The sequence below is a fragment of the Camponotus floridanus genome, unplaced genomic scaffold (assembly GCF_003227725.1).
Source record: "Camponotus floridanus strain SB8 unplaced genomic scaffold, Cflo_v7.5 scaffold11, whole genome shotgun sequence".
Lineage (NCBI taxonomy): Eukaryota > Metazoa > Arthropoda > Insecta > Hymenoptera > Formicidae > Camponotus > Camponotus floridanus.
Window position 1 is genome coordinate 2,407,381 of NW_020229226.1, and position 12,131 is coordinate 2,419,511.

General features: G+C 39.9%; 1 protein-coding gene across 6 annotated transcripts in view; it reads right to left on the reverse strand.

Moving 5' to 3' along the window:
* Positions 1–12,131, reverse strand: part of LOC105255590 (tensin-1) — a 162,931-nt gene that overhangs the window by 94,366 nt on the left and 56,434 nt on the right. For 5 of the 6 annotated variants that reach the window (XM_011264956.3, XM_011264960.3, XM_011264959.3 and 2 more), the window contains exons 2-3: positions 11,697–11,805; positions 11,109–11,146 (exon numbers count right to left, since the gene is read on the reverse strand). In XM_011264956.3, coding sequence (XP_011263258.1) covers positions 11,109–11,146; positions 11,697–11,805 — 147 coding nt within the window. Of the gene's footprint in view, positions 1–3,800; positions 4,526–11,108; positions 11,147–11,696; positions 11,806–12,131 lie in introns of those variants that run through there. The other variant, XM_011264962.3, reaches the window with a different exon arrangement.

A 12,131-nucleotide genomic window follows, 5' to 3' on the forward strand; every position in this document is an offset into this window, starting at 1 on the left:
TGAAAGCATAGCTTCAACTCGTTTTAGGTAGTGAAATTCTCTCATTGATTTATTTCGTCCGAATACTGACAGGCCTCATTAATTAAAATATATTACAACATCCCATATATCGTTCGGATGTCGTTGCAAACATTTGATTCACGTACTCATGTTTGTATTGAGATACATGCATATGCGCGACGAAATTCTCGGAAAGATTATTTCGGCGCGTTTGTGAATTTTTGGGAGTCGACCTTGATGATGAGTCTCGCAATGCGGCGCGTTCTTGAGACTTTTTCGAAAAAAAATCCTCATAACACCATCACCGCAATCAATTGAGGAGAAACGAGAGGCTGAACATAAAGTTCATCGGACGAAGGAGAAAGCTTGAGAATCGATATGAATGGATCCGCCTCCATTCCTGATGATTTGCGCTTCACCTCATTTGCATACCAATTAATTGATTACAATTACTGCAGGATTTATGGCACCATGTATGTTCCTGTCACTATAATCCTTGCTGAAACACACTCTTTTTGTCTCTTCCGTTCGTTGAATATTGCCGATGAAAAATTATTGGCACTTCTACAATTCTCTTCGACAGCTTGAGTACAATTTATTTAACGAGGTGAGGAACTTCGAAGAAATACTTTCTTTTTTATGTTTTCTCTATGCCAGGAATTTTCTCGCTATTTAAGTCGCGATGAAGATATACTACTGGCACGCAGTAACGATCGCATCTGTAGACAATTTGCATCTTTTAATTAAGTATTAAGAGATCTACTTTTCTCTCTACTTCTCTTGTTATTGAGACATTAAATTTGTAACTTAAACTTTTTTTCTTTTAAAGTTATCGTTACTCTACTTGTTTTATCTTAAGTGTTCTTTCATTTTAAAACATTTTCGATTTTTTTATATTAATCTTTCTTTTCATATTAATCCCCGTTTATTAATATTTGTTCTCTCGTTTCATTCAGAAGTTAAGCGCGACGAATCTTCAAGGACTTACGTCAGTCTTCATTATATGTTCACACACATCTTCGCAGTCCAATTCTTGACTGTCCAAGGTCGAATATTATTTGACTGACTTAATTCATTGAAACAAATTGCCATTTGTAATAGAAATAACAACACTATTTTAAAGCCTCAATGCTTTTGTGCTGCATAGTCTATATTATAAAGATTCGGGAGGCAAAATTGTACAGAAAATATTGCACAAGATTTAAGAAAATTAATTAAAATTTATTTTCCCACAAGAGAAAGAAAAAAAAGTTTTAAAATTTAAATTTCAATTTTTCGAAATTAAATTTTTATTAAAGTTTGAGTTGAAAATTTATTTCAGGATGTTAGACTTCAAATTTTAACGTTAGACAAAGCGCTTACACAGCGTAAAGCAAATCATAAAAAACCAATATGTTTCTAGTGATAGTCAAATATAATCTTCTTCGTCACCTAAGAAGATAAGACTCGTGAGATATCCGGTCAGTAATGGAAGCAAAGCTATCGATTTATTTACAAGTAAAAATAATCAATATGATAATCGCCATTTTTCAATTTTATCATTGCGTGGACATACAAGAAAGGAGTCCAATTCTTTTTTCCCCTTCGTTGGCCAGTCGCCAGGAACACTTTATCGAAGAACATATCTGGATCGCGCACAATGCGTATTCAGCACATGAAAATAGGCCTGGTTCCGATATCAAAGAGAAGTGAAACAGAGAACCCTCTTGTGTGTGTGTGTGTCCCGTATTTCTTTTTTAATTTCTAATTTTTGCGATCACGGCTGAAAAATCGCGAGATATAACGCGGTTAGGCTGAAGAAAAACTCAGCGTTGTCTGCCGCATGCAAAAGCGGCACTTCTTCGACGCGCAAACAGTACCATACCTGTCAGAGGCCGTTATCTAATCGAGAATGGGCCTTATCACTTCCCCCTGCCGCCTCTCATTCAAACATGACCTCTCTAGAATTGCGAAACGCCGCATAAAAATTACGCTCAGCTTTGCAACGTTTATGTATATTCTATAGTCTCATAGGGCGTATAATGTAAAATGAATGTCCGTGATATATGCGATAGCAGTCACGCACGAGATTTTTTCATTTGATGCACACTTTGCAGTGTAAAAGTATCAAGATTAGCCGCTTCAGTCTCTCGGAGACAACAACGGTATATCATTCCTCATTTATCGTCTTTGTGAATTTGAAAGATAAACGGGCGAATCAAGAGATTGCATGTTTTCCTCTAAAGAGTGATAATAATGGTTACATACTGCCAGATTGCAAAATGCTATATGCTAAATCTCGCGAATACGATGTGCTTGACATTTATATCAATTATAGATAATGCGGTGAAAAATAATTATAAAAATGATTTGCCCAGGAAATGTTTATTATCAATGAACCTAGCATTGCAATGATAAAGTTGAACTATGTTTGTCGCAAATATAATCATCACATATATTTTTATGATCAAATGCATACTGATTAAATTGCAGATTTAAAAAAAAAATGAAAACTTATTATATGTAAAATTTATATAAAATATGTATCATAAAGAGTGCTCTTTTTTGCAGCTCTCAAACGTTCATTACTCTGCAATTTTACAATCTTATCAGCCGATAAATCCAAGTAATTTCATTGGCTGGAATTCATCTAAGGTCTATATATTTTCGACCCAGTTTCAGAATTATTGACATGGGAATTCGCGCTGTTATTTCGCCAGGTGAGATCGCAATAGCCCTCAACTGACACGCGACAACTTTTGAAACACTTTAAACCGAAACTACTCCACCGTTTGTGCAGCTCTTCAGCTCTTGAGCAACAATCGTTGCGATAGAAACAAGGCCTTTTCAGCCCGCGTAAACGTTGCGAGCACATCCCGACAACCGCCGAGCAGACGCGTCAGGAATTTCTCTTCTTCGCTAGAGCTATATACATACACGCGGCGAATTTAGAACGCAACAAGAAGAAATCGCGACGAGCGACACGGGGAAGAAAGAGGGGCGGGAAAGACGGCGGAGCGGCTAACAGAAGACAGAGAAATCGAGGGAAGAAGGAGCGCCATTTTGATACATAACAGACATTTGCACCGCCAGAGTACTGGCACGTCCGACGGCGATGTCGAGAAGAATTTGCATGTCATAGATATGAAAAAGATGCAATGCAACGTTATCTTGCTGATTTAAATGTAAATTTATTATTTATTCAGGAAACCCTGTTCCTTAGATTATTAAATCAAAGTGGAGCAGGTTTTTAAAGAACTTAATCATGCTAATACGCTTGCTTTCATAATAATGCTTTTAATAAACGGTTCAATTTAATTAATTTTGATGTAAATAAACTTAAAAGTAAATTCATTTGTGCGGTCAATTCATACATGTGTGACGGACAGTGTAAATATATTTCTCTTTTTATTCATTTCTTTAATCGACCCTTTATACGATGTATGTAACTCTATATCTATATCTACACGATGTTACTTCTCTTTTTACAACATCATGCTGCGATTACCACTATTGCTTATCAACCGTAATCGCACATCGGTACAAGGATCAACATCAAATCTGACGCGTCGAGAATCCGAACATCAAAGAAGATCTACGAGCTCTGCGGATGTTTTCTCTCTTTGGAGCCCGAGGATCACCTTGAGCGAGGCGGGATTAATCCGCGATTCGAGATTGTCAGTCAAGAATGGAACGAACCGTGATTTAAATATCTAAAGCACATATCGCGAGAAGTATAGCGGGGGGGATAAAAGAAACATTACATACGGCGGCAAGATATACAACGGCAAAGGGAGAAAGAGAGAAAGAAACGCGAGTACCTCATTGGTGGAGCCGTGACCGTTCATCTTGCCGTCACCTCTGGTATCCCATTACCGGTCTGCGGCGAAACGCTCCGAGGATCGTTCACCTCCCTGCATCGGTACTCGAAAAGGGCACATCCCGTCCTTGGCGCGCGCGTGCGTTTTCGGGGACTCTCGATTTTCGGACGTACTTTCAAGGTCACCTCGCCACCTTAATATCGGGTTCGACGACCCCCGACGAAGATTTGCATCAGTCCAAGGAATGACGAGAGACCGATTGCTACGAGGACCGATTGGCGATTCCTTTAAGAACAAGAAATGTGGAGTAGTCGAGAGACCTTGTGCTATTCACGATCCTTATCAATGGCATTCAAGGATAACCAATCGACATTGGACCACTCGATCTCGTCGTCGAAAACCGCGACATCAGCCATACGATTATACAGTTCGATAGATTCCTGATCCTCGATCCTCAGGATCCACTGATTCATGATACGCTCACATTGCTCCGATTGTTGGAGCCGCACGTGACAGATAGGTTCCTCCACGTTGACATTTCGCAGATCGTTCGCGTGATTCGTTCCAAGGATGTTTCGGCGCGATTTTCGGAGCCGGTTTCTCGCCAAGGTCTCGCGTGTCGGTCCCCGACGATCGTTGCAGAAACGAAACGGAGCAAGAGACCGCGCTGTGCCGGCGAATCGATCTTTCCCACGTCCTTCGCGTCGGAGCGCTCTTCGCGGACTGGAGAGCGCCGCGGCGCGCGTGCACGGAGCCCATCGCTATCGCCGCAGGTAGACACCCCACTATAGCGGCTTGAAAATTCGTGGTCGCGAGTTAATAACCCGTTCTCCCGTGTACACCAAGTCGCGCGATGTGCGCGGGCAGCCGCGTGCTGGCATGTCGAGCTCATAAATGTGCCGGAAAAAAATTTCTAGATGTTCGATACCGGCAATTATTAACCGAGGATGCAAATTTCGACAGAAATGGAACTCCGAAGGTGAAGCTTTGCAGAATTTTTCAGTTACCAGGGTTCAGTTACCTTTAATTGTAAACATGTCGAACGATAAGTATTTCTTTCATTTCTTTAAATAAAAACTGTTGTCTCATATATGTACATTTTGCAAATAATAAAAAGATTACAATATTACATATTTTAAATTAAATCGAAAGCATCTAGAACCGAGTTATTAAATTTTATAAATATACACGTTAGAAGAAAATTTTCGATTTTTTATAGCTGCAAGAATAAATGCAATTAAAATTGTACGAAATATCAAGCTCTTGATATTATCGAAATTCGAGGCAAAATCAAGACAAGTTTTTAATTAGTTGTCAAGACAATACTAAAACTAAGATTGTTGAATGTTGGTATTTAAAAAAAATTAAAATATGTATATTTGTAAATTAGATGAGTCAAAAATTATATTACACATTATATTACAAATTTAAAAAAAATTTTACTTAATAAATAAAATATTTATATTAATAAATTAAGGAACAATTAATATAATAAACGAAATAAGCAACGTAAAATTTTACACAATTATTTAGCTACATAAAACGTTGCATACAACACATATCATAGTTTACTGATTGCGAGCATGTGAGCTGCGTCTGCATTTTGATATCATTGCAACTGTCTTTTCATAAAGATAACGAATATATACATATATAAAATATTTTCGGAAAAAATAAATAATAATTTAATTATCTTCAATTATATTATAAAAATTACATCAAATATATTATTTTAAATAATCCCGTATTACATATATATAAAAATTGTTAATAAAATTGATTTTTGATATAAAAAACTTTATTCGAGATTAAGATAAAATTGAAATTTTCGAAAATTTTTAATATCGATACAATATTTTTACGAATATTGTTTTGTCTTAAATCTTGTGCAATCCTATTGTAGGTATAATCCCTTTTTGTATGATTCGCAATCTCGATTGTTGATCACGACTATTATCAACCAGTAATCCGTTTGCGCAACACGCGACGCGAGGTATCAAGCGTCACGATACCGCTTCAGATACCGCGACATTTTTTCGTGTCTTTCGTTGCCAATCGCCGTTCGATTCTCGATCGATCAGTCCGGTTGACCGCCACAGTCTCAACAAAATCCCGTTACAACCCTCGCACGCGATCGCATCGCATTTCCCTTCCGCGATCCGAAAACGTGCGATGATGCACGTGCGTGTATCGGGACTGTATCTCGGCTCGGAGTAACTCGCATCCCACGAGGTGTCGTGATCGTTTAAGTTAACGCGCCTGCCTACATAATTCGTCGCTTATGTACTGAATCACAATAATTACTGCCTTTTCGTCGAAAGTGTGATTACGATAATTATACGCCGTGGCATTGATCATACGAGTGAATAGTGAGTGGAAATGAAGAATTTCACGCGTGCGATATAAAGTTCGTGAAGTGAGGTGATTAACTCTCGGCTCTTTTTCGCAGCGAAAAATTGCCTGGTATTATTTTAGAATAAGCGCCAAAATGCTACGGTAAAAAATCTAATGAATAAAGCAACTATTTGTATAGAAGTATTTTCGAAAATTAAAATAAATTATAAAAAGAATTCTACAAAAATAAATATATAAATTCTCTCTCTCTCTCTCTTGTTCTCTTTGCTTCTTGCTCGCTTTTTATATTCATCCCTTACTATATTTAATAAATAATTTTCTGCGCGATACTGATTTTACTTAATCAATAACATCTCAAAGAATGTCTCGGAAATTTATAGCTATTTCCCAGCGTGGAAAGGTTCGGTTTCAAAGGGCAAATCGATCTCACCACAAAGCCAATAATCCGGCATCCTCGTCAAAGTAAACGAACATTACACACAGGCGCCTTACCGAGGCACGATGCGACCCTTCTATCGGCAAACCCTCACGTTCTACGGAGGTCTCACGTGATCTCTCGCGTTTGTGCGAACCAGCCCTCTGCTTCCCCCGCAGCATTCGAGCTTTCTCTGCTTGATCGAGTACCCAGACTGCCATTACGTTACATACCCGGTCTCTCACACTCGTCGCATAAGAGAATCTCGCCGTTCGGGCTAATATCAGTGCGGCTGCAGATGCATCGCACTACCGTATGCGCCAGAATACAGGTCTAGGGGGTCAGCAGGGAAGAGGAGGGGGACACCGAGATGTCGTGGAAGAGAGGCCTCACGATGTCTGGTTTCCCCGGTTCTTGCCGCCTGTTTACTATCCTGGAAGACCGAGCCTGTTGGCACACACAGCCTGGTATGGTAGCAGTCGCCTGTTTCGTATTTGACGCGGCATAATAACGGAGAAAAGCCTCGGCGCGGTTCGAGGTACTAAAAGGGCCTGCTCTGCAGAAACTATTGGCTATTGCATGGCGAGCACTGGCTACCGGTTCCCCAGCGACTGGAGAACAAGGACGCATTGCGGGGTGAAGGTTACGGATGATGAGGCTTCGATTATTCAAGCGGACTTTCGAGATTGCAATATAATTTACTTAGAACTGTCCCCAGTAGATTATTATAATTATTATATTTTTTGGCGTATTTTATTGGATACAAGCGTATATATGTTTTATTACATTAGCAAATTATTTATTGTTGTTGGAAGAATATAATGTATGCTCTGAGCAGATTTAGATACTGGATCTTGAAGTTTATAAATTCTTCTGGAGTTGGATCTTTTTCAGTCTGAGAGTACTTTTATCCATAATTTATATTTATATAAATGCTTCAAATATATTCTCTGAATAAAAGAGATCAGTTTCCAATCGATCATGAATAAAAACGCTTCCATCTAAAGCAAAGGCAAGTCGGAGACGAATCTCTAGTCTCGAGAGATCACGATATTTCGGAAGAATGTGTACCGAATGGCGATCATCAAAGATGACTTCGTATGCAGGCGGAATCGCCTGGAGGCGTGCGGAGATTTCGGGACCGATAAAAAAGAAGAAAAGTACCGAGGGCGGGTGGAGAAAAAGGTATATCGCGTAGAGACGCGGGGCGAGAATCGTGTGACCTTCGATCTCGAAGGAAACCTCAGGTTCTCCATATCCAACGAGTGATGTCGTTCGTTAGTCGCTCGTACCATCGGTCAGGGTTTCTCAACTCGCTCTATCTGGAATTCCAGGAGGAGCGGCCCGAGTTACGACGATGATATCAATACTCGCGGGAGATACACCAGCGGAAGAGGAGAAAGAGAGCACCATATCTCGCGCGATATCATTGTGGCGCGTTAGTGTCTCTTCTACGGAGGTACATTGTCTGTCAAAAGTTCGTAGAAATCGTTGAAAAAATGTAATTTAAGCTCTAAACATGAAATGCATAGGTTTATTATGTGAAATACTTTCTTTAAAATTAATAAATATTGAATAGCTATTTTATTATCAATATGCGAAACGTTGCATAATAAATTCCTCACATAGATTAATTGATATTTCTCAATACTTTTTTTTATTACATCTCATAATCGAGATATCAAAGTACGAAGAACGTATTATGATCGAACAATATGTTGAATATTCGACATGCGATCGTTATTTACATCGCTGTCATATAAAAGACAGCACGGTTTTCTAACGGAGAAGAAAATTGAAGGACTTAAACAACAATTCCCATGATGAAATATAAACAAGTCCACGTGAAACAAGGGCTTTTTCACGTCGGTCAATAAAACGAACTTCTCCAAGTTCTCGGATCGTTATTGCCCCCGCTGAAGGAGATAAAACCGCTACCACCGGAATTCCATGTGCGTCACGTTCGTGTCGCGCGTTTTGAAATTCGAAGCAGGTTCCGGTTCCTTCCAAGAGTCACATGGCTCAACAGCAGGGTCCGCGGCTCATCTCTTCGCGGGATTGTTGTTGTCGCATCGACCTCTTCTACTCATCCTCTTCCTCCTCCTCCTCCGCATTATGATGTAATCCACATGCGTCTCCGGGGTTCTCGGATGTACGAGGTATCCATACCGCGTCTCTCGTCGCCTTGAACTTAAAACATCGTATATGTACTGATAGAAGACCACACGTGTATAAGCTTCATACGATTTCTCGCGTTCCTAACGAGTGTGCATGCTTTGCGTCAATGATGTAGAATAGTGTCGGTGCTTCAATAGCATTATGTCATCGTATTGTCACCGTTAAGTTTTATATAATGATTGACGCTAAATCAAATATTAATTTCGATCGATTGATTTAGGACATTACGGAATATGACTCTCTTTTTGCAGAAATATGCAATTCGGTCTTCAGACATTTGAAATATACGATTCTATATTTATCATTTTGCAATAATTCTCACCTGTTCATTTATCTTTTTTCTTGTAGCCGTTTGCTTAAATCTTTTTCATCTCATTGTAGCCATCTCTGCGGTGGATATGACGTAGTATTTTTAAGTTCGGCGCGCAATTATGCGTTTTTTCGAGAAGAGAGAAATGATGATCGTTTGGCGTTCGTAAGCGTAATGAGTTCGCGTTACTAATGACTGTACGTTTGTGATCATGGCGAAGGACCGGATGCCGCCAGACTTGCTGATCAATCGACGATAGTCGCGACAACCTCGGCAATTACTACGAACTCGTTTATAGCCCCCTGACATTTTTCTCGCGTGCACGAAATATCATTTGATCGCGATCGTTAATTTCGCGGCAGCTTTGAGCGGTCAATCGCGCATCTCGTAGCAAAGTGACATTTCGAAGAAACGCCAAAGGATGCTTATATTGGATGTCATCCTCGTCGTAACAAGTTCTAAACCGTGGTTGCACTCTCCAGTTAATTAATTCCTCAAGAGCGTCAAAGTCTTTAAGAATTTGTAGCGAATCGCGATTTGTACTATCAACGAATTTTATCTCATAATTTTATCGTATATATTAAAATAAAGATTCAACCCTTCTCTCTTGTAAAATTATAAAAGATGATATTTTCGCAATGACACCGACATCTTTTAGCAACATCTTTTTGCCTTTTTTCATGGTAACTATCCAGGACATCCGCGCAAGCCAAGATTACACTTCCTGAGTGTAACATCGCCATTTTCGCCAAGGTAACGACATGGTTAATCCGTCCTTTCCGGCAAAAGTGCAGAATGACTGCGACCGTCGCTTTTACCGAAGGAAGCAGTGCTCATCGGTCTGCGCTTCTCGTGTCTGACGCACGTTCTTCTCCATGTCCAGCAACATTCAGTCTCCCACAGACACTCAGGCTCGACACGAGCGCGTGCTGGAGACGCGCTTATGGGTATGTTCGGCCCTATCTCTCTCTTTCTCTTTCTCTTCATGCGCGAGCGTGACATAGGAGTACTTGGGGATACGAAGAAGGTAAGGTAAGTAAGGCTCGTGCTCTGTCCGGTGACTGAACCCACACCGCATTTCACGTAAGGAGCGCACATGCATGCACCAGCACACACTCGTAAAACCGGCGAGCATATATACACACTCATTCGCCCGAGACATCAGACCGAAGGGAGAAGAACCGTTTGGAGAACCGAGAATCTCATCAGTTAAGATATCGACGTGCTTTTTGGATTGAGGCATGGAGATTTACTGCGCATACGGGTGGAAGCTACTTATTAATCCGTGTTATTTTGCTATCGCGCTATCGACCCCTAGGCCGTGAGAAGAACGATTATTACTTCGAGAAGTAGGTGCAACGACTGCGAAATTATGTGACGTTAAGAGAGATATTTAGTTTCCTGATTCTTATGGAATTCTTATTAACGTGCATCATGAATCTTGCATCTTGAACAAGTTTCGTGAATATCTTAGAGTATTTTTAATATTATACTATATTTTTAAAAAATTGTAAGATATCGAGCTATATTACAAGAATGCAATTCTAAAGTTATGTTACATTTTTGTTGAATCACTGCATAAAACAGAGATTACAATACGTGAGTAATTCCCACAAATTTGAGTGTCACTTTTCTAAATTTTTTTTAATTTCTTAAATTTTTTTTAATTATCTATTTTCTTAAAATTTCCTGAAATTTTCCTTATCTTTGTAAAGGAACAAAGCCGATATATCAGGTTGAGCCTTGGCTTAGCGTTTCTCGAAGGCTCGAAGGGTTTGTTTAAGTATCAGGAAGTACGCGGAAGAGCGCGGCTGCATGGAAGAGAGGCTCTTCATGGAAGTGTGTGCGCATCTTTGCTCCGGTCTGTCATAAACTTTCCGAGAAGGAGAGTCTTGATTACGAATGTCATGATTAGAAGAAGTGACATATTCACGACAGTTTAATCGCAGCGTTTGCATTTGCGGAACGTTCGCACGAATCTATCACGCTCGTCGAAGGAAAATCAAGAGCAACTATTAAAAAGAATGACAATAAATTTATGATCACGTACCTTGTCCTCGCATGTCTTATGGCAAATGTACTTGCACACTGAAACAAAAAAAAATTCGAATGCATAATACAATTTCAATCAGACGCATTAATTCTAATATCTGATTCCTTCCGTGAGATTTATAAGCAAATTTTAATCGAACGATAATAATAGATAGAGCCCTAGAATTTTATTCGTATCAATCGCGTTACGAATCGATAAAATCACCGTTGTATTAAGCATTATAATCACGTCTTTGATTTACGCTGTCATATTAATATACATGCTAATTACCCATTCGATGCGAACGTAAGAAATCAGTCCGATTTAATCTTTGCATGTGCCAATGCGCGTGCGATCGAAAGCGCGTTTTTACATTAATCGTAATAATCGTTCGATATAATCTAGAGCACCCGGCAACGACTTAATAGCAGCAATAATGTTGATAGTAAGAAGAAAAATATCGAGTTTCGACCCCCGCAGCGACGTCGTTCTAACCCGCACTTTCCCGCCAAGCGGAGCTTCCGTATCTACGATTGATTCCAGAGTACTACCGACGAGAGCCAGCTGTTACTCGGTACCCTGAAGGGAATGATGTTATCGACTTACCTCTGCAGCAGGAGGCTTGCTTGATCACCGCCTGGTGGCACAAATGACATGGTCTGGGCTTGCGCAATTGCTTGGTGCGGAACACGTGGCACTGCGGTTCAAAATCGCTCTAAAACATGGCAAGGAGAGGACCTAATTATTATAATGATCGTGTTTTAGATAGGGGAAAAAAACGACTGGCGCCATTTCGCGTTTCTTGCGATCGAGTTTTTTCATCGAGATCGATCAATTAGTCGCGAGAATCTCTCGAACGATTAATCTCGTTAAGGCACGGCATTATAAATGAGTAGCCTGTTCGACAGTGGCACTCGAAGGGGGGAAAAATGCCCGATGTTTGAAACGAGGTCGCAGATATATATCTCATGGCTACAGCAAGGGTCATTATAATGTGATGAAATATTTACGAGCAAAATTATTAAGATTGAGAGATGCTTA